This window comes from Dendrobates tinctorius, unplaced genomic scaffold, assembly GCF_039654945.1.
Source record: "Dendrobates tinctorius isolate UK_male_01 unplaced genomic scaffold, ASM3965494v1 ptg000366l, whole genome shotgun sequence".
Taxonomy (NCBI): domain Eukaryota; kingdom Metazoa; phylum Chordata; class Amphibia; order Anura; family Dendrobatidae; genus Dendrobates; species Dendrobates tinctorius.
Genome location: NW_027362032.1, coordinates 2,012,710 through 2,039,859, shown reverse-complemented (window position 1 = coordinate 2,039,859; position 27,150 = coordinate 2,012,710). Strand labels below are relative to the sequence as shown.

Sequence of the window (27,150 nt, the reverse complement as noted above, 5' to 3'; positions counted from 1 at the left end):
GGATCCCCGGGGTTTCCGCATATGACATTAATAACAATGTTTTCTCACGAGCTTCTCTGTCCTTAATAAAGCCAACCTGATGGTCGGTAACAATTGGGGGCAGGTAGTGGGAGAGCCGGGCTGTATTCACTTTAGAGAATATCTTCACCTCTACAGTAATTAGTGATATTGTATGAAAATTAGGGCCGACATTTGGTTCTTCTCCAGGCTTTCAGAAACAATGTTATGTCAGCCTCAAGTAATTAAGGGGCGAAGAGGGAGTCTTCTGAGATATTACTGATCACTTTTCCTAAAATGGTAATAACTGGGGTGCAAACATCTTATAAAATCTATTATTGCCTCCATCCGGCCCAGGGCTCTTCCCGATAGGGAATGATGTAATGGCCTCTCCGATCTCTTTCTCAGTGACAGCTTTGTCTAGTTCCTCCTCCTCAGGGGTCTGTAAGGAAGGAAGAGCAGCGTCCATAATATATTTGTCAATTTTTCTTTCTGGAATATTAGGTGCCATGTCGTGGTATTATCCATGGATATTATAGAGCGAGCTATAATAGCAACAACATGCCTCAGCTATGTCAGAGGGGTTATGCATTTCTGGCCCGGGTGCCCCTTTTATTTTGGATACATATGTCCCTTGCATGCATGGATATAACCTCCTTGCCAATGAGCGACCACATTTATCTGTGAATTCGTACGAGCACCTTCTCATGTGATCTTGGTATTTTCTATTGTTTCATCTATTAACCACTTTACCGCCTTTCTTTTTTTTCAATTGGATAAATTTTATTGAACAAAACAAAGAATTACCAACATTTTGTTTTTCATATACAAACACTGTGAGAAAAACAATAAAAAAAGAAAAAACAGTAAACAATACAACAACCGGTTACAATGATATAAATCCCAATTTTGCTCTATAGTAGAGGATTTACAGCAGTCAATAACGCTGTGCATCCTCTGTAGTCCCGGAGCGTCTCTCCCAAACCCCCCTCCAGCCCCCCTCTCTCTTTCTCCCTACAGTCAGGTTAGAAGATGAGAGTGAGGGGGGATGGGACGATTACAGCACAGCAGAGATCAGAGCAGGGCCAGGAAGATGCCTGCAGCCCTGTGTGTCTTTGTCATCTCCTCCTGAGTCCTCATCATGGCTGCTCGTAAAGCACTGTCCTGGGAATGGATCTGTACAAGTGAAACCACAGAATCTGGTAAGTATACATGTATATGTGTATCTGTGTGTGTACATGTGCAATATATAGTGTGTGTGCCTGTATATGTGTATATAGTATGTGTGTGCATATATATATAATATAGTATGATTGTGTATATCTGTGGTGCATGTGAGTTTATATATAATATATATATACATGTACATACAGTATATAGTATGTGTATGTATATTATATTTGTATACTGCATGTGTGCACGATATTGTGTATATATATAAGCTGTATATGTATGTGAGCATACTGTATATACTGTATATAAACTGACTGTTTCTGTGTGTATATACTTTATATACACAGTATGTGTGTGTACTGTATGTACAGCATATAGTGTATGTTTCTATATTTATAAAGTATATATAATGTGTGTCCATGTATAGTGTGTATCTGTGTATATGTGCTGCATATATTGTCCTATAATTGTAGTGTCGCCATAATAGGAATCAGTAGTTTACCGTATTTTACTGATTATAAAACGCTCCGGATTATAAGACGCACCCCAAATTTTGAGGAGAAGAAAAGGAAAATAACTTTTTTTAATAAATTACTTACCGGAGGTGGTGGCTGCGGTGAAGCGAGGTCCCAGGGTCGCTGCTAGAGGAGGCAAGAGTGGAGCATTGCTGCAGGCTGGGATGAGGGGTCGTTCGGATGTGTGGCGCTCCGCTGCGGGTGTACGGTGCTGCGGGGGCTCTGCCGACATTTTGTGAAAGGCCAGAACCCCCGCAGTTTATATATTTATTTTTACTCATTTATATAGTGCTATTAATTCCACAGCGCTTTACAGACATTAGTGGTGTTTTCCCCAATGAGGCTCACAATCTACATTCCCTATCTTTAGAGACGGACATGCGGCGGCGTCTTTCCAGATCACAACATGTCTATTTATCTTGTGGAGATGCGATAAATCTCACCCGTACAATGTATTGAACGCAGTGAACCCGCACGATTCAGTGATCACATGTGGAGTCACCTGTGTTCAATAGCCGGCAGCGGACATGTGCTGCGTCCAAAGCGCTGCCAATTCCTGATCGTGTGACCCCGGCCTAAGAAATAAATCAGTTTCAGAAAAAAAAAAAAATTCCTTTGACCTCTGCTGGTGTCAGTGCCGTCTGTGGCCCCAATGGGGATTTATGAGAATCCTATTTTAGAGGGATTCAGGCAGAGCCCCCGGACGCACTGCAGTGTGAACAGGGCTTAATATCCTATTGTGTGGAATAGTGCCGTCTACTATACTATTCCGCACTGTCCCAGTGCAGCGGCCAGACACGGACACCGGCCAGACACGGACAGCAGCCAGACATGTTCACCGGGCAGACACGGACACTGTCCAGACATGGACAGCATCCAGACACGGACAGCATCCAGACACGGACACCGGGCAGACACAGATGCTGGCCAGACACGGACACCGGGCAAACATGAATTCCGGCCAGACACGAACACCGGGCAAACACGGACGCCGGCCAAACACGGATGCTGGCCAGACACGGACACCGGGCAAACATGAATTCCGGCCAGACACGAACACCGGGCAGACATGAACACCGGGCAGACACGGACGCCGGCCAGACACGGACACCGGCAAACATGAATGCCGGCCAGACACGAACACCGGGCAGACACGGACGCCGGCCAGACACGGACAGCAGCCAGACACAGGCACCAGGCAGACACGGACAGCAGCCAGACACAGACAGCAGCCAAACACAGACAGCAGCCAAACACAGACAGCAGCCAAACACGGACAGCAGCCAAACACGGACACCGGCCTGACACGGACACCGGCCAGACACCGACACCGGCCAGACACCGACACCGGCCAGACATTGACACCGACCAGTCACGGACACCAGCCAGAAGACACTTTTTTTATAAATCTGTTGCTGTCGTCTTTCAGAGTTTCTGCAGTGTTTTTTTCCTGTTCAAATGAATGGGACACAAAAATGTAAGTGAAAAGGCTGCAAAAAAGTAGAATATTTCCTGCCAACACTGTAGATCAATCCACAGCAAAAATGGTGGGTGTGAACAGACACTGCATGGGATTTCTGAGAATGTAAAAATAGTTAGCATGAACTGATAAATCCCCGGTTGCTCAAGCACCGATGCTCCGGGGGTCTCTGCCAGTCTTAGCATTGGGCTGCAGTGTTCTTGCGGCTCCGGGCGGGGGTCTCTGCCAGTCTCAGCACTGGGCTGCAATAGTCTTGTGGCTCCAAGGGTCTCCATCAATCTTAGCACTGGGCTGCAAAGATCTTATGGCTCCAGGGGTCTCTGTCAATCTTAGCACTGGGCTGCAAAGATCTTGTGGCTTTGGGGGTCTCTGTCAGTCTTAGCACTGGGCTGCAGTGGTCGTGTAGCTCCGGGCTTCTCCGCCAGTCTCAGCTCTGAGCTGTAGGGGTCTTGTTGCACTGGGGGTCTCTGTCAGTCTCAGCACTGGGCTCCAGTGGTCTTGTGGCTCTGGGGGTCTCTTCCAGTCTTAGCACTGGGCTGCAGTGATCTTGTGGCTCCGGGGGGGTCTCTGACAGACTTAGCACTGGGCTGCAGTAGTCTTGTGACTCTGGGCGTCTCTGCCAGTCTCAGCACTAGGCTGCAGGGGTCTTGTGGCTCCGGGAGATCTCTGCTAGTCTCAGCACTGGGCTGCAGTGTTCTTGTGGCTCCGTGGGTCTCTGTCAGTCTTAGCACTGGGCTGCAATGTTCTTGGGTCTCCGGGGGTCTCCGTCAGTTTCAGCACTTGGCTTCAGTGGTCTTGTGGCTCCGGGGTTCTCTGCGAGTCTCAGCACTAGGCTGTGTTAAATATTAATAATCCGTTAATTTCTTATTACACCCAGTTCTGTAGAATGCTTTAGCTTACATGACATAGGCTATTTTTAAGCTTGGCTCATGGTAGAAAGACAGCTCCATATATGTAGAGACCACGTGCTTTAGGAGACGTATATAATTCATGGCTAACTGTAGAGGTCGCTCTTCTTCCCTCACCATCATGAGAGACAGACACGAAGATGTCGCCTGTGTTGGGCCATGACATGACATAACAGCTGGTATATTACTTGACGGCGATGTGAGAAGCCGAACTGAGACACAGCAGCCATTTACTATTCAGGATCTCGGAGAGAAGAAGAATACATGTTGCTTTTGCCATGTGGGATCTCAGAGAATGAAGATGGAAAGCTTTTGCTATGAACAATGGACAATATCTCACCTCTTTTTATTCACCTGAATTATTTTGTAATAACCTTTCTTTGATGGAAGAATCCAAATAAACCACTATATTTTTATCTGGTAATTAGTCCTGAGTATTTTACAGGATAAGCATTATTTTACATTGGAGAGCCAGCCAGATCTGAATTTTTGTACTTTTTTGCGGATTTCCCTCAACTTGCCCACACGGGGGATTGGACTTTGCTAACGTCAAATCATATGTGCAAGTTATCGGGAATTCCACTACTTACAAGAATCACATAGAACCTAGAAGTAAGAATTGCCAGATAGATTGAGAAGTACTACAAGTGCCAAAGTGCCAGACGTGCTGAAGCCAAGAAGGGTGAAGACAAGAGCCCAGCGTTGTCTATCAAAGAAACAAGCTGAGAAATTTCAAGGTAAGAGAAATGGATGTAATTAATTGTCTTGCTAAGCAGAGTAAATTGAAATTTAAGTCTGTAGACAATTCTAATTCAGAAGTTTTATGGTTAAGTTTATATGCCGAGTGTGAACTCGAGAATCAGAGGTTAGATTCTAAGTTTTTCAATAGAGAAAGAGAGAGATTAAAAAATATTCTACAGATGGTAGATATATTTCATAGATCTGTGTCAGAGAAATCCAAAAATGATTGTTGTGATGTTCTCGAGATTGGCTGTAAAGTTAGGGAGATTGACTGTAATCAAGTGTCTGTAGCAGCCATTGAAGGTGACCTTGCAGACATGGAACAAGATGGAGAAGTAGGAGGAGACTTCAGAACTGACGTAGAGGACGTACAAGGGAAAGACGTACCACTAAAAATAGACGACTCACAGGCCCAAATCCGAAGTAGCGTGAGGAAGGATTTGATAAAGATATGCCAAATAATTCCTGCTTATGACAACAAAATAGATGTTTGTAGAAACTCTGAGATCTTTGAAAGTTGTTCTGAAAAATTTGATTTATCTAACGAGGAGAAGAATCAGTTGTTCAAAATGTGGATCCCTGTAAATTTTGCAAGGAGATTGTCTTTAAAGTTATCTGGTGAAACACATGAGAATTTAACTGATAAAGACAGATTAAAAATTCTCATTTTTTGTTCATCAAATGAAAATCATCCAGATATTGATATTCTTCAAAAATTAAGGATTGGTCGGAAGGAATGTATTTTTACGTTCATGTCCATATATGAACGTTTGTACAAAATGCTGAGTGAGAATGTCAAAACACCGTCCCTCATAAGGAGTTTTGTAAGCAAATTTTGGTTTCTAAATCCTGCATCTCGTGTTATTGCGTCACAAAAAGATTCTTTGTTTGAATGTGCGCAATCCCTTGATTTTGCCAGAAAACACGAGAATCGTGAGAGGAAAGTAAATTGTGCTAATTTTGGGAAGACAGGCAGAGTAAAATCTTATCAGAAGCCTGTATTAGCAAAGCCTTCTAAAATGAGATTTCCCCAAAATCAAATCTACGAAGAAAGAAAAAGAAAATCACATGTTTGTTATAAGCCATATGGAATGATACTAAGGAACACCGAAAAGACACAAATGGAATTAAGAAAAATGATGAGTTCTGATTTTCTTTCTGTAACAAAGATGGCCGAATTTAACAGACAGAAACAGGTGGTGAGTGACATCATGGCCTGTAAACTGAATACTCTGCTCCAAGAATCTATCAGCTTTAAAATGGCAAGAACCTTTCAGGATATTTTTTGCAGAGAAATAAGTATGGGTGTAGGAATTGGCTAGGAAAAAAGTAATATATATTGTGTAACAGTGGTATACAATTAGTGAGTTATAGAGTATAATCCTGTAGTTTTATGGTTTGTGGATATATACATATTCATACAGTATATATAGAGTGTTTGTAGAAGTAGAAATAGTAGAACTGTATTTTTTAATGAAAATTAAAATCTACATCAGTAATAATATTTAGAATATGAATATGATATTAACCTTATTTTTTATGTTTCCTTAGAATTTTCATTTCAAAGCAGGACTTAATCGAGAAAAATTCTCTTCCAAGGATTTATGCCTTTATTTACACAGGAAGTTGCAATAATTGCATGATTTTATATATCTAACCCTTAAAAGGAAATAACTGATTGCTTTTTTAAAAAAAATGTCTTGTGTGTGTGCTTTTGTGCTGCATGGCTTGAATGACAACCTCAACAGGTGAAAATTTCAACCTTGTTCTAATAATAAGTATACCAGACCAGTATACTATGTCCCTGTTTCATAGGGAAAGAATTTTCAAGGGGGTCTCAACTTTTGCAAACCAATGGAATTTTTTTTTTCCAGGCCTAAATGTCAAGTATAGCTATACAACATATATTTATGTAATGTGGAGGAATATTCAAAGAAATATTAAGAGACTAAATTGAAATAGTTTACAATGCATTGATAATTAGGATAATTTGGGTTAAAACACGTGTATTCATCACACCTTCATATGTGAGGTATTTGGTTTAAAGTTAATATGTGACACAGTCTGAGTGACAGTGACTGAGTGTATGAGCAGCTGCTGAGCGAGTGATGTGATACGTTTGTAAGAGGCCTCAGGATTCTGAATGAGGAAAGGAAAAAAAAAAAAAAAAAACCCCAAAGCTTTTATCTTTAGGAGAAATATGCAGATCAGTTAAATTATTAGAATATTAGGATATATAATGAAATATTATCTATACAACATATATTTCTATATTTCTATAGTAATTATTATTTCTTGATTTAGTTAATAGTGGATAAGTGCAAAGTGCAATCGCACATCAAAATGGTTTATGCAAATTAATTTTTCCAAAGGATAATTTTATGATATTCAAATTAATTTTAATGGTTACACATCTTCAGACAAATAATGGTATAAGCAAGTATAATATTTACACAATTTATAAATTAATTATTTTTAATTTTGGTTTTGATAAATGAATTATTTCATGAAACAATATTTTTTGGTATTAAGGGGGAAAATATGTTTTTTATCCTGACTACATCATCACATTTGATTAATACCTCTTCTTCACACATTTTAATAGGAAAAAAATATTAATAAGGTACAATGGTATAAGTATTGGGTATAATAACAAGTATTATAAAGAGTCATTTCTTTACACTAAGAGGAATTACATGCAAAGTTGCATGATTTGAATATTTTGATAACACAAGTTTATGACAATTATGAAATAATCCAGATCATGGAAATATTAAGGGTATATGTTACTGAAGACATAACTACTCTGCATCAACATAAAGGCCTTATTCTTATTTTTATTTTTATTCTTATTTTTCATTATTTTTAATTCTTTCACCAATATTTAGTAAAGTAATATCTACTGAGAATATTGCTTCACTAAATATAGCGATTATATGGTTCTATTACTAAGGAAAATGTTTCACTTCTGAGTTATATGCAACAATTCTTTTATTCATTCATTCGCTCACTCATATATTCTTATTTTGGTTCATGGCTATACATTCCTACATATTATTAGTATAATAAATATATTCCTTATTAATAAAGATGATAACACTGGTTACATAAAACACAGTGACACCTATGGGTTGAAAAAGGTAATTACACCTATGACATAAAAATGTTCTATCACATAAAAAAAAATGGATAATAATGTATTATCACTTATTATTGGTTTATTATTTCAAATATTGAAATCCATATATGGTACAAATTCTGATAATAATTATATGGATATTACTGATTGCTATGGTACGCTGTGATATTATAGGATAGAAAATTACCAGATTTGGTATAGACTAGGGAATGAAGACTTCAAGCAAGATACTGAAATTATGTTAATAAAGACTTTTCACATTTCTAAACTTCATTGATTTTTATCAGTTGCAAGAAGAAGAATGCCGCGATCCAGAAGTCCCAGAAGGTAACAAAGCTATGATTACTGAGTAATAGACTGTGTTAATTACAAATGCAGTATCCACCACTGACAGTCACAAGTGCAGTATCCACCACCGACAGTCACAAGTGCAGTATCCACCACCGACAGTCACAATTAAAGTGTCTAACCTGACAACCAGAGGACGATGATCCTATGATGCTGAGATGAATGGTGTTATCACGTTCTTATCAAGTTCCAGAGGTTTTCAATCACCTGAAAAGCTTCGATGAAAGCTGGTGAACAATGAAGGTAATTGTCAGGAAGCTACAACCCTGACATATGTCCTGTGCATTAGGACAAGGACTGGTTATGGTGCTATGTTTAGCAAGGAAGAGTCATTTTAACCCTTGCTTTGCTGACCAAAGACGTCACACCTGTTCAAAGACCAGTGCCGATGGAGGATTCCAGAATATCCAAGGCGAGCCAATGTAAGCCCAGGTTTTTAAAGGTGACACTGCACAGATATTAAAGCTGCATTTCATCTATAGACTTTGTTTCTTATCAACATTTGAATTTATGGACTTTGATTTGATACACCACACAATTCCTACAACATCTATATGCTATAAGAAAACTGTATTTTTAAAAGAACCAAGAAGAAGACAGAAGACATCAAAATGAAGACCAGATGACATCAGATGATGATGACTGGACCTGAGATGCTTCAATTTAGACTTAGGGAAGTATAATTATACATATTTTATATGAATATTGTTCACGACTTACCATAACATGAATTCACATCAATTATGTCATTGAGTACTTATAACGGTAATCTGATATTATTATTATTATTATTATTATTATTATTATTATTATTGATATTAAATTATTTTGTCAAAGAAGAAGAAAAGAAGAAAGAAGATCTTGTTATATTTGAGGGTTCCAATTAATGTCTGTCTCCCTCAAAAGGGGGAATTGTTAAATATTAATAATCCGTTAATTTCTTATTACACCCAGTTCTGTAGAATGCTTTAGCTTACATGACATAGGCTATTTTTAAGCTTGGCTCATGGTAGAAAGACAGCTCCATATATGTAGAGACCACGTGCTTTAGGAGACGTATATAATTCATGGCTAACTGTAGAGGTCGCTCTTCTTCCCTCACCATCATGAGAGACAGACACGAAGATGTCGCCTGTGTTGGGCCATGACATGACATAACAGCTGGTATATTACTTGACGGCGATGTGAGAAGCCGAACTGAGACACAGCAGCCATTTGCTATTCAGGATCTCGGAGAGAAGAAGAATACATGTTGCTTTTGCCATGTGGGATCTCAGAGAATGAAGATGGAAAGCTTTTGCTATGAACAATGGACAATATCTCACCTCTTTTTATTCACCTGAATTATTTTGTAATAACCTTTCTTTGATGGAAGAATCCAAATAAACCACTATATTTTTATCTGGTAATTAGTCCTGAGTATTTTACAGGATAAGCATTATTTTACAGGCTGCAGGGGTCTTGTGGCTCCAGGGGTCTCCAACAGTCTCAGCACTGGACTGCAGAGGTCTTGTGGCTCCGGGAGTCTCCATCAGTCTCAGCACTGGGCTGCAGGGGTCTTGGCTCTGGGGGTCTCTGCTAGTCTCAGCAATGGGCTCCAGTGGTCTTGTGGTTTCAGGGGTCTCTGCCAGTCTTAGCACTGGGCTGCAGTGGTCTTGTGACTCTGGGGGTCTCTGCCAGTCTCAGCACTAGGCTGCAGGGGTCTTGTGGCTCCGGGAGATCTCTGCTAGTCTCAGCACTGGGCTGCAGTGTTCTTGTGGCTCCGTGGGTCTCTGTCAGTCTTAGCACTGGGCTGCAATGTTCTTGGGTCTCCGGGGGTCTCCGTCAGTTTCAGCACTTGGCTCCAGTGGTCTTGTCGCTCCGGGGTTCTCTGCGAGTCTCAGCACTAGGCTGCAGGGGTCTTGTGGCTCCGGGGGTCTCCATCAGTCTCAGCACTGGGCTGCAGGGGTCTTGGCTCTGGGGGTCTCTGCTAGTCTCAGCAATGGGCTCCAGTGGTCTTGTGGTTTCAGGGGTCTCTGCCAGTCTTAGCACTGGGCTGCAGTGGTCTTGTGGCTCCGGGGGTCTCTGCGAGTCTTAGCACTAGGCTGCAGGGGTCTTGTGGCACCGGGGGTCTCCATCAGTCTCAGCATTGGGCTGCATGCAGTGGTCTTGTGGCTCCGGGCTTCTCTGCCAGTCTCAGCGCTGGGCTGCAGTGGTCTTGTGGCTCCGGGAGTCTCTGCGAGTCTCAGCACTAGGCTGCAGGGGTCTTTTGGCTCCGGGAGTCTCTGCGAGTCTTAGCACTAGGCTGCAGGGGTCTTGTGGCACCGTGGGTCTCTGTCAGTCTCAGCATTGGGCTGCAGTGGTCTTGTGGCTCCGGGCTTCTCTGCCAGTCTCAGCGCTGGCCTGCAGTGTTCTTGTGGCTCCGGGCTTCTCTGCCAGTCTCAGCACTAAGCTGCAGGGGTCTTGTGGCTCCGGGAAGTCTCTGCCTGTCTCAGCACTGGGCTGCAGTGGTCTTGTGGCTCTGGGGGTCTCTGCCAGTCTCAGCACTGGGCTGCAGGGGTCTTGTGGCTCCGGGAGGTCTCTGCCAGTCTCAGCACTGGGCTGCAGTGGTCCTGTGGCTCCGGGGGTCTCCATCAGTCTCAGCACTGGAGTGCAGTGGACTTGTGGCTTCAGGGTTCTCCGTAAGTCTCAGCACTGGGCTGCAGGTGTCTGGTGACTCCGGGGGTCTCCATCAGTCTCAGCACTGGGCTGCAGTGGTCTTGTGTCTCCAGGGTTCTCCGTAAGTCTCAGCACTGGGCTGCAGGTGACTGGTGGCTCCGGGGGTCTCCGTCAGCCTCAGCACTGGGCTGCAGTGGTCTTGTGGCTCTGGGGGTCTCTGCCAGTCACAGCACTAGGCTGCAGGGGTCTTGTGGCTCCGGGTGGTCTCTGCTAGTCTCAGCACTGGGCTGCAGTGGTCTTGTGGCTCTGGGAGTCTCCATCAGTCTCAGCACTGGGCTGCAGTGGTCTTGTGGCTCCGGGGTTCTCCGTAAGTCTCAGCACTGGGCTGCAGGGGTCTTGTTGCTCTGGGGGTCTCTGCCAGTCTTAGCACTGGGGTGCAGGTGTCTGGTGGCTCTGGGAGTCTCCATCAGTCTCAGCACTGGGCTGCAGTGGTCTTGTGGCTCCGGGGTTCTCTGTAAGTCTCAGCACTGGGCTGCAGTGGTCTTGTGGCTCTGGGGGTCTCTGCCAGTCTCAGCACTGGGGTGCAGGTGTCTGGTGGCTCCTGGGGTTTCAGTCAGTCTCAGCACTGGTCTGCAGTGGTCTTGTGGCTCCGGGGGTCTCCATCAGTCTCAGCGCTGGGCTGCAGTGGTCTTGTGGCTCCGGGGGTCTCCGTCAGTCTCAGCACTGGTCTGCAGGGGTCTTGTGTCTTCACCTTATATTATAGCTGCAAAGTGAATAATAACCATCAGGGCCCCCGAACCATCGGCCACGGAGCCAGAGGGGATTTAGCAGAGTAGTTTGGGGGACATGTAGGACTTGTTATTAATCACTTTTCATACTGTTGTTTGTGAGGTAGGATGTAGAAAAAGACGGCAAGTCTGCTAATGTTTTCTATTATGTGACTGTACGGCCCCTTCACACGACCTGTCATGTTTTTCACAGATGCCACGTGTCCCCTATTTGACCTACGGTGCTGCTCTCATGTACGTGTTTTCCCAGCAGCACAGATGACAAAGGACCAATACAAGTCTATGGGTCCATGTAAACATGCCGTCCGTGTGCTGTCCGTGGGCTGTACATGTGCCGTCCGTGTGCTGCACATGTGCCGTCCGTGTGCTGTACATGTGCCGTCCGTGTGCTGTACATGTGCCGTCCGTGTGCTGTACATGTGCCGTCCGTGTGCTGTACATGTGCTGTCCGTGTGCTGTACATGTGCCGTCCGTGTGCTGCACATGTGCCGTCCGTGTGCTGCACATGTGCCGTCCGTGTGCTGTACATGTGCCGTCCGTGTGCTGTACATGTGCTGTCCGTGTGCTGTACATGTGCCGTCCGTGTGCTGCACATGTGCCGTCCGTGTGCCGTCTGTGTGCTGTACATGAGACGTCCGTGTGTAACATGGAAAGTCTATGAGAAGCTTTGTAATTCCATTTCCATTATCCATATGGATGACCAAGATCAGAGTCTCATTACCCAGAGTAGAGAAGCTCCAGGGACAAAGACCCCGTCTGGTCCTAACACGCTGGGAGCCCAGAGTATCCAGCCACGGGGCCCGGATTCTCTCATTTGTGGCCCCAGCGTTTCTTGTAGAATAAATCCCTTTCTCACACAGTCCTGTAGTAATGACTTTGTTCTCACGTTTTGTAGGAGGGTTCGTCTGACTCCATCTTATGTTATCAGTATAAGTGCGAGAGATGAGAGACCGACAACCGCAGTTTCACCGTGTGTGTCCGGCGTCAGTTCTACAGTGTGAGAGATGCAGGGTCTGTGACCGAAGCTGGGGGTATACGGGTGTATACAGCATACACAGGGGATTGCGACTGAAGCTGGGGGTATACAGGTGTATACAGCGTACACAGAGGGGTCTGCGACTGAAGCTGGGGGTATACGGGTGTATACAGTGTACACAGGGTCTGCGGCTGAAGCTGGGGTATACAGTGTACACAGAGGAGTCTGCGACCGAAACTGAGGGTATACGGTGGACGCTCCACACACCTCGTACACACGCGGCTCCGCTCCGTACACCTCGTACACACACGGCTCCGCTCCGTACACCTCGTACACACGCGGCTCCGCTCCGTACACCTCGTACACACACGGCTCCGCTCCGTACACCTCGTACACACGCGGCTCCGCTCCGTACACCTCGTACACACACGGCTCCTCTCCGTACACCTTGTACACACACGGTTCCGCTCCATACACCTCGTACACACACGGCTCTGCTCCGTACACCTCATACACACACGGCTCCGCTCCGTACACCTCGTACACACGCGGCTCTGCTCCGTACACCTCGTACACACACGGCTCCTCTCCGTACACCTTGTACACACACGGCTCCGCTCCGTATACCTTGTACACACACGGCTCCGCTACACACACCTCGTACACACACGGCTCCGCTCCACACACCTCGTACACACACGGTTCCGCTCCGTACACCTCGTACACACACGGCTCCGCTCCGTACACCTCGTACACGCGGCTCTGCTCCGTACACCTCGTACACACACGGCTCCGCTCCGTACACCTCATACACACACGGCGCTGCTACATCCACCCTGTAAACCCCTCCTGACCCCACACATAAACTTCCCCTCATCCAGCACCATGACAACCAGCACAGCAGAGTCCTGCACACACTGAGGCCCCTGATCATGTGACCCCTGACTCCTCCCCTCCTGTGACCTCATCACAGGTCCTGTGCGCACAGAGCAGCTGTAGAAATCTCCGGCCTCGGGGTCTCACCAGACTTCGCTCTTTTCTTGCAGGGGCCGCAGTGGATTTCATCCTGGATCCATAGAGCTGAATAGAGGAGTGATGTTCCTTCACTCTGATGGGAATTGATGGTGACGTTTGTCCAACGTCCACGTTACCGAGTAAATCCCCCCAGGACTGCATCCGGTAAAGACCCCGATATCCACAGGTGTCCCCTCTAATTGGGGGAAAGGGATAGAAAAGCGTCTTATCCCGAGGGGAAACCCTGTACATGGAGACATCGGCCTCAGATCTCTCCTGTCCTGTTCTTCCAGAAAAGCCTCAAACTTCTGTGTGTGACTCAGAGCTGAGATCTAACGGGAGAGAAGATTCCAGTGCGGGGAAGACGGGAAACCTTCATATAGACGGCCGGTGGGGATGGAGGCAGTGACCGACTCTGGCCACATCTGTCTCTAGAGCCGCAGTAGAAGATGAAGATGTCGTTCTCACCATGAAGGAGTTATTTCTCATGTCGCGTGTAATGAATATCTCCTGCAGTATTGCTAATGCCGATTCCAGTGTCGGTAATGAGACGAGAATTAGCGTTATGGAAGATGAGTCTATGAGGAACGTGTTCAGCTGCCGACTCCGAGGAGGAAACTGCTTGTTGTCTGTGGCCTAAATATATAGGTTTTATTAGTAGATGTCAGGGAAGAAAACTAAACCCTGTAAGATAATAAACCTCCTCATATGTTTCCCTTATTATCTCCAGTAATTGTATTATTACACAGGATTCTTATGATGTTACATCGGATCATCTTCTTCTCATTCAGGTCTCTACAATATCGGATCCTCTCAGTGAAGATCTTCTACAAAAGAGAATTTTCCTGATTTACCCATCAAGGATGGATATGGACAGAGACAAGATGGCGGAGAGGATGTTACACCTCACCCTAGAGATCCTCTTCCGTCTCACTGGAGAGGTGAGAGATTCTGATGACGTCACATTACATCATTCTTATCTATGGGAATAACAGATGGACAGAACTGGAGAGGTGAGGACTCTGGAAATGTCTGGAGTGAGATTTATTAATGTGTCTCTCCATAACCAGGATTACACAGTGGTGAAGAAGACCTCTAGTGATCGCTGTCAGGACCCTGTGTCTGAGGGATGGGGAAGACCCCTGAGCCCAATCACGGGGCCTCCACCTCACCCCCTGATCCATGAGGACATCAATTACCAGAAAATCCTAGAACTCATCTACAAGATGATTGAGCTGCTGACTGGAGAGGTGACACTGCTGGGAATGCTGGGACATTATACAGTAACACTATGAAGGGATCGGGGGATGACGGTATCATTGTATGTGTCAGGTTCCTATAAGGTGTCAGGATGTCGCTGTCTATTTCTCCATGGAGGAGTGGGAGTATTTAGAAGGACACAAAGATCTGTACAAGAACGTCATAATGGAGGTTCCCCAGCCCCTCACATCTCCAGGTAATAGACAGGACTAAATACACACGGCCTATAATTATCTGTAAGTAGAGAATGAATTCAGTCCCTGTATGTGTTTCCTCCAGATCTATCCAGTAAGAGGACAACACCAGAGAGATGTCCCCGTCCTCTTCTTCCACAGGACTGTAACCAAGAAGATCCCAGTGCTCCTCAGGATCATCAGGTAGATGGAGAGAAGGTGTCAGGAGATCTCCCCTATGATGTGTAGACGGCTGTGAAGGTCTTGTGCTCAGTCTTGTTTTATCTCACCATCCTGTTAGCTCTTCTTTAAACTTGCTTCCGCTTTTTAATGTTTTTTTTTTAAATCTGGTGCTCAGAACTGGACACAGTGTTCCAGAAGAAATCTGACCAAGAAGGAGTAGATGAGAATAATTATTTGACATGATGTAGACTCTATACTTCTCTTAATACTTCACAGAACTTGTGTTGGCAGCAGATTACTCACGATTCTCTCCAAGCTTGTGACAACAGAACTTGCTTATTCAGGAACAATCAGGAACAATATATGATAAGCTTAATAGATCAGGAATAAATCATTTGTGTGTCCCTATCTGTGCATCATCTACAGCAGGCTGCTTCTCTCATACACAGACACAGCAGGAAAGCAGGAAATACAGTCACATGCTCTCCCTGTGTGAGCCTCTGGGAGATTTTTTTAACTTTATAAACAGCATACAAAACTAGCAACTAAACACTCATACACCCCCACTCAACAAATACTTACCCTGTTAGTCCCATTGCGGTTCTGAAGTCCACAAACTTGGCTCTTGATAATGGCTTTGTCGTGCCATCAGCTATCATCTTGTCAGACTCGCAATAAACAAACTGGAGTACACCACGTTCTACTAAGTCACGTAAGTGGTGATGTTTTACATCAATGTGCTTAGTCCTTGCACTAATCTTCTTACTGCTGGCAAGGTAACTGTTGGTTGAGCTAATGGCTTGCCGAAATCTTCCAAAAGTTGTTTTAACCAGATTACATAAGCATAGGCAGCGACATATATTCTGCTTCTGTAGAATATAATGCGACTGACACTTGTTTTCTGTTGGACCAAGAAATTGAATTTGCTCCTAACTTGAACATGTAACCACTTGTTGATTTCTGATCACTTGAATCTCCAGCCCAATCAGCATCGACATAACCTCTGAGTGTGAGATCTCCTGATGCAGATATTTTAACATTTAGCCTTTGAGTTTCTTTAAGATATTGAAGAATTCTCTTAATTGCATTCCAGTCTCTCTGGCGTAGCTCGCTTACACGTCGACAGAGAATTCCGACTGTGGCTGTGATATCCGGACGAGTTGCGGTTGCTATGTACAGAAGCTCCCCCACTGCTTGTCTGTAACTCTCAGCCTTTGGCTTGTGACATTCCAAACTGGTTTAGGATTGTGGAAATTTTATAGCTTTCGTTGAGAAGAAAACTCCCATCTTCTTCTCTGTGGATTTGGATTCCCAAATAATATGTCACATTTCCAAGGTCCTTAGTCTCAAAGTGCTGGTTGAGAATTTCACCTAGCCTTGCAATTTCTTTTTCATCTTGAGAAGACATGATTACATTGTCTACATATAGGAGAACATACATCCACTCCTTCACTACATTTTTCTTATACAAACATGGATCAGCTTGAGATCTTTTAAATCCTTCATCCATCAAGACTTTGTTCATTTTCGAGTTCCAAGCTCTTGCTGAAGGCTTAAGTCTATAGAGAGATTTTTGCATTTTACAAACAAGGTGCTCTTAACCAAAGTAACATAGTTAGCAAGGCCGAAAAAAGCCATGTGTCCATCCAGTTCAGCCTATATTCCATCAGAATAAATCTCCAGATCTAAGTCCTTCTAAAGAAGCTAATAACTGTAAGACACAATATTGTTACACTTCAGGAAGACATCCAGGCCTCTCTTGAACCCCTCGACTGAGATCGCCATCACCACCTCCTCAGGCAAGGATTTCATCACCCTTTTTAATATACCCCTTGGGTTGGCTCATGTACCTCTTCTTCAATGTCACCATGTATTTTTTTTGAAAAAATGTTATGTGGTCAATTTGAGGAGCGCTATGGCAATAGAGCACACTGCAATAAGTAGATAGTGAACAGCCTTTTATTAGACCACAATGCATTTCGGCAGCAGACCGCTGTCTTCCTCAGATGGATTTATTAATGTCACCATGTAGGAAGGTTGTTTTGATGTCAAAATGTCTCACTGTCATCTGTTGAACTGCAGTTATGGACATTAAAGTTCTGAATGTGGCTTGCTTCACAACTGGAGAAAATGTAGCATCATAATCTTCACCATACTTTTGCTACAAATCTTGCCTTAAACCAGTGAACGTTACCTTCTGAGTCATATTTGTTTTTGAAGACCCACTTACATTCGATAGCTCCTTTTCCTTGTGGTAGCTCAGGAAGTTCCCATGTCTGGAGTTGGTGAATGGACTCCAACTCTTCATTAGCAGCATTTATCCACTTCAGCTTCTCATGGACAGGAGGTTTTACATCTGTTGCCATGACTGTGGCTCTGGTTCAGGAAGTGTTCTGATCATATAAGAAAGGCGTCTAGCTGGGATACCTTTGTTTGGCCTTTCTGATCTCCTGACAGGAGGTTGACTTGGCTTTTCTGTGTCTTCCTTGGTGGCTTCAGAGCTTATCTACACTTCAGTGTTTTCCTTTTCAGTGTCTGGGTTTGGTGATTGAGATTCTTGTTCTTGCTTCTCAGGTTGAATAACTGGTGTAACCTCATGGAATTTGAGCGATAGAGTTTTCATCAATCACTACATCTCTGCTGATTGTTGCTGTGTTGGTCTCTGGGGGTAGGATTCTGTATCCCTTTTGAGTTTCCCTATAGCCCACCAGGACTCCTTGCTTTGCGTGTGATTCCCACTTGAAACGTTTTTCTTTGGAAACATACGCAAATGTTATACTTCCAAATATCCTGAGGTGCTTCAGGTGAGGCTTCTCCCAGTTCCATAGCTCATATGGAGTTTTATTTGTGGCTTTACCTGGCACTCTGTTCTGAAGATGGCAAGCTGTCATGATGGCTTCTCCCCAATACATTGTAGGTAGATTCACATCAAACAACATACTACTTCCACTTTCTCAAAGAGTACGGTTCTTTCTCTCTGCAATGCCATTTTGTTCTGGGTTGTATGGAACATGATTCCATCCTTTTTCAAAATGGTTTTCACCTTACCACTTGTATATTCGGTTCCATTATCTGTACGCACGGCTTTTGGCATTCTTCCAAATTTGTTAAACACTACAGCAAGATATTCTCCAAGTTTCTGTGGAACTTCATCCTTACTGTGAAGCAGGTAGGCGACTGTATATCTGGAGTAGTCATCAATAAATGTGAGAAAATATCTCATCTTGCTAGGAGTTTGAACACTCATTGGACCACATGCATCTGTATGTATCAGATCTAGAGGCTGTGCAGATCTAGTGGTGCTTATTTTAGGAAAGGATTTTCTGGACATTTTCCCTGTAAGATAGTTGGTGCACATCATCATTTGACTGCACTGGTTGATTTCAATACCATTTACCAGTTGCGCTAGCTTCCTTACTGCTCCTGGGTCTCTGTGCCCAAGACATCTGGGCCATACATGGACACAGTTCTTATGCAGTTCTTGTCTAGCACTGTACACTCATTCTTTGCATTTTATATGATAAAGTTCTTGTTGGATTTTTCCTACTGCGAGAGTGTGACCCTTCTTTTAGATAACGCAGCTGTTATCTCTAAAATAGCACAAAACCCATATAGATGTCCAGGCACAAAAACTGATTTATAACAATCAACCCAAAAAGAGAAAGTCCAGTATAGCGTGCCAGTATAAAGATATATAACCTTTATTAAACTCAGAGGAATTCATACACACGTAATACAAAGTTATTCCCAGTAAAATATTCAAGGTCACTTCTTAACCATAATAGGGGAGTTAACCCCATAAGCCCAATCTACCACCTATGTAACCAGTGCACATGTATAATCCTTAATTTGTAGCCACTTAGATCTCTAATACCCGGTACCGGCCGTGTCCCACTCAGGCAGTAAATGAGAAAAAGTAAATGAATTAGCACTTACATTGGTGGTGGTCTGCTGTGTGTGGTCTCCCCAAGCTCCCCAACGTGCATTTCATCTCTTCATCAGGAGGTGAACGCTAGGGGGAAGGGGTGGGTGCATTAAATAGAACAAGCGACCTATGGCATGCGTGCTCTCAGATCTATGAGGGGTTCCATGTCATGTCGGGGTCACTTCCGGTACTTCACTGCGCGTGCGCTCCCAACATCACTCATCCATCAGACGTCATGGATTACGGCCGTGGAACATAAGCACAACATGGGCCGTCATGGAGATTGCGCATGCGCCTTGCCCCCAATGCCCACTTTCCATAGCGTCAGTGAATGTGACGGCTTTGCACGCGGCATAGCAGGAAGTGAGGAGTTCCATCAGTAAATAATGTGAGATCATATATATTAATGTAAAGAATAACCAAAAAAAGTGCATAATGACATATACTAGTAGTGATGCCTCATTAAGTGTAATATTTGTACTGCTCAAGTAAAGTAATATGATGTAAGTGTAAAGTGCCCAGTATGAAACATAATAATATACCCTAAATAAATGATAAAGTAAAAATAATGTGCTAACAATGCAGTAATTATCCCATTTAACAGCATAATTTTACATAGGATAAGACTGTATTGAGTAAACATACATTTATAGTAAAGTTATATATGTAGAAACAAAGTGCATATAGTGACATAAGGTGTCCAGTGCATACCATACTAATATCTCACAATTAGTGTATAAACTAGTGCATATCACCAATAGCACACATAACACATGATAAACTATGAATAACCCCACGATTGATAAGAAAATCCCATCCTGTGACCCCACATATCAGACTGCGTTCCATAAGGAAAAGAACAGCTGACTAGGCCACAGAATGTTTATGATGACTGCGTAGTCCTTACTGATTTTGATCCTCTTTTGCTTATTAGAATAAATCTTGTCCCATATAGGTCAGACCATATCCAGAAGTGGATCACATGCCGAGAGAGCCAAAAGGCTACCCAACCACAGTTACTAAATGGAACCTAGAATATGGTACAAAAGGAATAAATCATAGGAAAATCCCAAGACCAATTGGTTAAAATATACGAAACAATCATAAACCCAAAAAGATCACCCCCACCCACCCATAGTAAAAGAGACAAATCCTTCACAGAAAAGAACACACTTGCCATTGGCCACTTGTCCTATTTATTGCACCCACCCCTTCCCCCTATCGTTCGCCTCCTGACGAAGGGATGAAAGGCGTGTTGGGGCACTTGAGGTGACCACACACAGCAGACCACCATCAATGTAAGTGCTATTCTGTTTACTTTTTCTCATTTACTGCCTGAGTGGGACACGGTCGGTACCGGGTATTAGAGCTCTAAGTGGCTACAAATTAAAGATTATACATATGCACTGGTTACATAGGTGGTAGATTGGGCTTATGGGGTTAACTCCCCTATTATGGTAAAGTGGTGACTTTGAATTTTTTACTGGGAATAACTTTGCATTACATGTGTATGAATTACTCGGATTGAGATTATTAAGGGTTATATATTTTTATACTGGCACGCTATACTGGACTTTCTCTTTTTGTGTTGATTATTATCTCTAAAAGTAACTAGATTCCCTTTTGTGTGAGCTTCTTTACTGACAGAAGATTGCTTTCAAGGCTTGGAGCATAGAAAACATCCTTTTGTCATGATCCAGGTCGGAGTTTAGTTCTTGTTATTCTCTCCCCGGCCTGGTTATGCGGGGGTTAACTTTCTCTGCCTCGTTTTGGGATCTGTTTGGCTATTTCAGTCCTCTGCTGCTTGCAGGCAGCGTCAGTTATAGTTCCTGCCCCTGGCTTGAGCGGCTGACCCCGTTACACCCTGATTTGTTCTCTGCCCGTTTACTGAGTTCCCGTGTCTGCCCACTCCTGTTACGCCGCTCGTCTTGGTATTTGCTCCCCGTGCTGTGACCCCTTGGTATTTGACCCGGCTTGTTCGCTGACCTGTTTGACTGTCTTATGTATCTGGCATCTCTGCTCCCAACCACCTCCGACTTCTCTGGCTTGTATCTGACCATGTCTATTGCTATTTCCTCTGGTATTGCATTCCCTGTCCATTACTGACCTGGCTTCTATGACCACTCTTTCACCACCTAGTGGTACCTGCACTGCTGCACTGTGGTGGTACGCTGTGAGTGCAACCATTTTTTCCTCACCAGCACCCCCTAGTGGAGGTTGCACGCTACTGCGCTGCAGCAGCATTACGCCTTTATTGGGATCTTTCTGCTTTGTGCTGAGGAAACTGGACAGTGGAGGTAGCAATATCCTACTCCTTCTGAAGTCATATAGTGACCATTAGCTAAGATGACCTTTTCTGACTTGCTTTCATTAAGGTCAGTGAAGAAATCCTTATTATTTGTCATATTGCTGCTTGAACCAGAATCTATACACCATATACACTTTGCAGATGGGCTTGTTCTGGCATTAAATACAGCTTCAGGACATGCAGAATCTTCCTTTACAGCTGTTTTAACCCTTTGATGATTGTTCAGCTTTTTAAGCTGGCTCATTCTTTCTTTCCAAATTCTGCAGTCTGCTTTAAGGTGGCCGGGCTTTTTACAGACAAAACACTCATGAGTTTCTCTTAGATTGTTGTTATATTTAGGGAAATCCTGTGTCTTTAATGCTGTTTCTGCTCTGGATTCATTACTGCTGGTTACATGCTGTGTTTTTCTCTTGAATTCATCCACAAGTTTGCCTTTAACATACTCTAGTGTCAGGTCGACATCTGGCCGTGCATCTAGTGCAGTCATAACTCTCTGGAAGACCACTTAATAGAAATGCAGCAGCATGAAAATCTTTAATTTCTTCTCCAATACCCCTGAGATGCTCCACAATCTCTAGGGTGTTTCTTATATAGTCCTGCATATTCTTTCCATCACTTAGCTTAGACTGATACAGCTTTCTCATGAGATAAAGCTTATTGCTGAGATTTGATCTTTCATGCACTTTCTGTAACTCATCCCACATCTCTTTTGCAGTTGCACACTTGCACAATCTGATTATCATCTACACTGAGGGAGATCGTGCTTTGTGCTTTCTGATCCTTCTCTAGCCAATCATCTGGTAATGGATAAGGCACTTGATCCTGAGTGTTTATCCACGTACCTTCTCTTATGAGCATTTTCACCTTGAATTTCCAGGACTGGTAGTTCTTGTTAGTGAGGCTTGGCACTGAGAACTTGACAGGATTGCTGCTAGTGGACATCTTCTCTATTGCTCCGTGCTGCTTTTTCTTTGGGCTATAGTTGCTGTGTTACTGTTAAGCTTGTGACAACAGAACTTGTTTTTTCAGGAACAATATATGATAAGCTTAATAGATCAGGAATAAATCATTTGCGTGTCTCTATCTGTGCAGCATCTACAACAGGCTGCTTTTCTCATACACAGACACAGCAGGAAAACAGGAAGTACAGTCACATGCTCTTCCGGTCTCTGGGAGTTTTTTTTAAACTTTATAAACAGCATACAAATCTAGCAAATAAACACTCATAGACAGGAATGGAGTTGTTGCACTAAACATATTCCAACAACTTGTGTAATGAGAACAGTGGAGATGGCAGGATTAGAGCTGATCATAGATGGGACTTCTCCATCTGTCTGTGACTTTTACAATATTTGTTTCAGGGTGAAGATCTGACCCATATTAATACATATACAGAGACATATGTGAGAGATGATGAGTGGTGTAAAGAGGAGATTCCCACATATGACTACCCAGGTGAGTAGTAACCACTGAATGCAGAGAAGTCACAGATTCCTCTCAGTCACCGGCTGTGGCTGCTTTATCGGTGGTGTAGTCCGGCCATATTACCATGATCAAAATTTTGCCTCTAGACCACAGCATTAATATTAGTAATCTTTATTTTTATATAGCGCTAACATATTCCGCAGCGCTTTACAATTTTGCACACATTATCATCACTGTCCCTGATGGGGCTCACACTTTAAATTCCTTATCAGTATGTCTTTGGAATGTGGGAGGAAACCCACTCAGACATGGGGAGAACATACAAACTCCTTGGAGATGTTGTCCTTGGTGGTGTCCTGCAGTGCTATCCACCGAGCCACCGTGCTGCCCATTGGCTTAACATTCTCCTCTATCCAAAACTGTTCAAATGACTTTGGGCATTGAAAGCCCTTTTCTATAGAACTTACAACCTGGAGGATCCACCTACCCCCTGGGATTAGGAGACACTGACCGTTACCTTCCCAGATCTGTAAACTATAAAGCCAAATGACAGCGTACGTAGAATGTGCTGACAAGATAGAAAATCACTTGAAGAAAAATCTTATGCTGGGCCTGTAAGAGAAAGCGGAGGGTAATAATGCTGTTGGCTTCCTAGAATCCTGAGATGTAATTTCAGGGCTGAAATCTCATCTCCCGAGATCTTGATACTGAGATTTCCATCTGTGCATGTGCTACCCCCCCCGGCGGCCATGTTCACGGACATGCGGCGGGCTCTGTCTCTCACGAAATGTCGGCAGAGCCCCCCTGCAGCAGCGGACACCCCGGGTGGCAGCAGTGGTGGTCACCCTGGGCAGCACCAAACACTCGCAGCGGCGCACTGCACATCGCAGCACCCCCTCATCCCACCCAGAGGCCTGCAGCATCACCCCACTCCTGCCTCCTCCAGCAGCGACCCTGGACCCCGCTTCACCACAGCAATAAGACGCAAGGATTATAAGAAGCACCACCATTTTATTAAAAAAATAAAAAATTTCTTATTTTTCTCCTCAGAATTTGGGGTGCGTCTTATAACCCGGAGCGTCTTATAATCCAAAAAATACGGTAGCATGTTTATTTCCTCTTAAAACTCATCTGACAGAAAATATTGGCCCTTACGATTGTTTAGATTGCTAAGAGCCACCGAGCCCCATACTCTAATTACCCAGAGAGTTTTCACCAGAATCATAGGAAACAAATGGACCTTACAAATTATTTTCCAATGTCTCTTGAATACAACAATTCCCTATATATGGTTGTACACTACTTTGTGGGCACATGGTAGGGTTAAGAAAGGAAGGAGCGCCATTTAGCTATTCGTACACAGATCTTGAAGGAATAGTTTGCAGACACAATGTATTGGGAGCACTGTTCGTGGTCACCTGGCAGATCAAAAGATGGCCACCACGAGAAGGCTTGGCTCTATCTACTCTATTTTCCAGATCCCAGTGATTGCCTTGCTCATCATCCTTTAACCCCTCTATATGGTTCTGGACTTACACAGAGACCCCTAGGCTTGGGCCATGGTGTTACCTGCTATTCTGTGGAGTGAGATGGCAAGAAGAATAGTCAGGTAGTTGGTCATAACCAGGAGGGCAGAGAAAGTACAAAATCAGAAGACACAAGTGTAGTCAGTAAGCGGGCTGGGATTACACCAGGAAACAAATACACCAGCTGAGCACAGAGGACTGAACCAGAGGAGAACAAGGCTGTATCTGGCAGATTCCGGGAATATGCTTCAAGCTTTAGGAGGGTTTGGTGCCTTCTAATTGGCTTAAGCAGGTAGCAAATTGCTACCAGATTGCTGGACAGCACACAAACCCATACTGCCAGGCTGGATGAAACTACTGGTCTCAGGCACCCTAATCTTAGTGGCTGGGCAGAGCTAGCGCCACCCAGAGCTTCTGGTTTCGATGTCTCTTCTATTACCAGCAACGTCTGCACCATAAATAAGGCGCTGCTTGGTGATGGAATCAAACATCGCAGGAGATTCCAGTGGAGAGGGGACACACCATCTGCAGATGCCCTAATATAACAAAATTACTGGAAACTAAAGCAGTAGAAATCCCCATAAAGTAATTCCATTTTGGAAATTATAACCCTCAGTGAATTATTCTATGGGAGTAGTGACACTTTACGGAAATTAGCTCGCACTGGATGTTGCAACATGAAAATTGCACATTTGCCATTTTATTATCCAACACATAATGCCCAGATTGTGCTCCAGGAAACACACACTGTAAATTAAGTGGGTTCTTCTCACTATAGTAATGCCAAATATACGGATGCTAAATATGGTTTGGGCGCACTACAAGGCTCAGAAGAGAGTGGATATTTGACTTTGGGAGAGCGGATATTGCTGGATTGGTTTAAGGAAGCCATGTTGCTTTTCAAGAGCTTTTGAGCCACAAATATTGTGGAAACCTTTTGGTTTTCCTCTGACAGATGATGGACCTTAGTGGTGTCTTGTGTTTCCGTGAGATGAGTAGAAGTTTTATTGGTATAATTTTCACCTATATAACATTGTTTGTTGGCTTTTTATTCCATGTTTGGGAAGCAGAATGAACAAACCATTGAACACAATGATGCACTGGTTCATGCTATGAGGCTTTCGATTAGACTGTGAACTCTCATTGTCTTGGTGAATAATTCAATATTTTTAAAAAGCTTGTATTTTTATGGACAACTTAAGTAGAAATGTCCAAAAGTATAAAATTTGAGGATATTTTATTCAAAATTATTAATTGGTTTTATTTTTAGCAGATGACTGTACCAGGAGATCAGAGGGAACGCTGACATCTTCAATTTTTAAATCTGATGATCTTGAGATCTCACAGGATCCAATTGAAGTTAATGCCATTACTCCAGATATACCATCATCGCTTCATAGCAAAGATCTGTCATCTGATCCTATGAAACAGGTCCCATCTTTTGGTTCATTACCAACTACTAAGGAAAATCAAAGTCACAATATAAGCAGTAAAAAACTAATTGATTCTAAAGGAAAGGAGCCATTTTCATATTCAGAAAATGGAAATAATTTTCTTGAAAAGAGTTTTCTTAAATATGAAAAAATTCACATAACAGAGAATAGATTTTCCTGTTCAGAATGTGGGAAATGTTTCACTCAGAATTCAGATCTTGTTACACATGAGAGAATTCACACAGGGGAGAAGCCATATTCATGTTCAGAAAGTGGGAAGTGTTTTAGCCAGAAATCACATTTGGTTAGGCACCAAAGAACTCACACAGGGGAGAAGCCTTTTTCCTGTTCAGAATGTGGGAAATGTTTTGCACATAAATCACGTTTTGTTACACACCAAAGAACTCACACAGGGGAGAAACCTTTTTCCTGTTCAGAATGTGGGAAATGTTTTATCTGGAAATCAGATTTGGTTAGACACCAAAGAACTCACACAGGGGAGAAGGCTTTTTCCTGCTCAGAATGTGGGAAATGTTTTATCTGGAAATCAGATTTGGTTAGACACCAAAGAACTCACACAAGGGAAAAGGCTTTTTCCTGTTCAAAATGTGGGAAATATTTTAACCATAAATGAAATCTTGTTAGACACCAGAGAACTCACACAGGGGAGAAACCTTTTTCCTGTTCAGAATGTGGAAAATGTTTTGTGAAGAAATCATCTGTTTTAAGTCACCAAAGAACTCACACAGAGGAGAAGCCTTTTTAATGTTCTTAATGTGGGAAAAGTTTTACACTGAAATCAACTCTTAATAAACATCATGGTTGTCACAAGGGGAGAAGCCTTTTTCATATTCATAATGTTAGAAATAATTTAACTGAAAATTGTATCTTCTTATAGGTGTTGACCACTACTAGGACAGCGCCTTGTCATTCCTCATGTTTGGCCATGTTACAATAAAAACACTCATTGTACGAGAATGATCAGTACTAAATATGTTGAACAGCCATGTCAGAGTTTGGTGAAATACTCCCAAATATTGTCATTTTGTGTTATCACTTTCTTTATTGTCTTTCCCTGCAGTATGAGGTTATCATGTATACGCCTTTTGCCGCTATATGTAGTTCGTTTGTCTAACTATATATATATATATATATATATATATATATACACTCACTGGCCACTTTATTAGGTACACCATGC

The 27,150-nt window shown here is 43.3% G+C and overlaps 1 protein-coding gene across 1 annotated transcript; it reads left to right on the top strand.

The window, feature by feature from the left end:
- The first annotated feature begins 1,138 nt into the window (after positions 1 to 1,138).
- On the top strand, positions 1,139 to 26,927 carry LOC141075635 (uncharacterized). The gene is made up of 4 exons (XM_073562741.1): positions 1,139 to 1,199; positions 15,256 to 15,353; positions 22,927 to 23,020; positions 25,790 to 26,927. Exons 1-4 carry the CDS (start codon positions 1,139 to 1,141, stop codon positions 26,581 to 26,583), a joined length of 1,047 nt encoding a protein of 348 aa, XP_073418842.1. The 3' UTR covers positions 26,584 to 26,927.
- The last annotated feature ends 223 nt before the right edge of the window (positions 26,928 to 27,150 follow it).

What these genes read in the sequence shown, in the direction of transcription:
- LOC141075635 (XM_073562741.1), top strand. Translation starts at nt 1,139, where the DNA reads ATGGCTGCTCGTAAAGCACTGTCCTGGGAATGGATCTGTACAAGTGAA. An exon ending in GTGCTCCTCAGGATCATCAG is followed by an intron (nt 15,354 to 22,926) that starts GTAGATGGAGAG and finishes TATTTGTTTCAG; the next exon opens with GGTGAAGATCTGACCCATAT. An exon ending in TCCCACATATGACTACCCAG is followed by an intron (nt 23,021 to 25,789) that starts GTGAGTAGTAAC and finishes TATTTTTAGCAG; the next exon opens with ATGACTGTACCAGGAGATCA.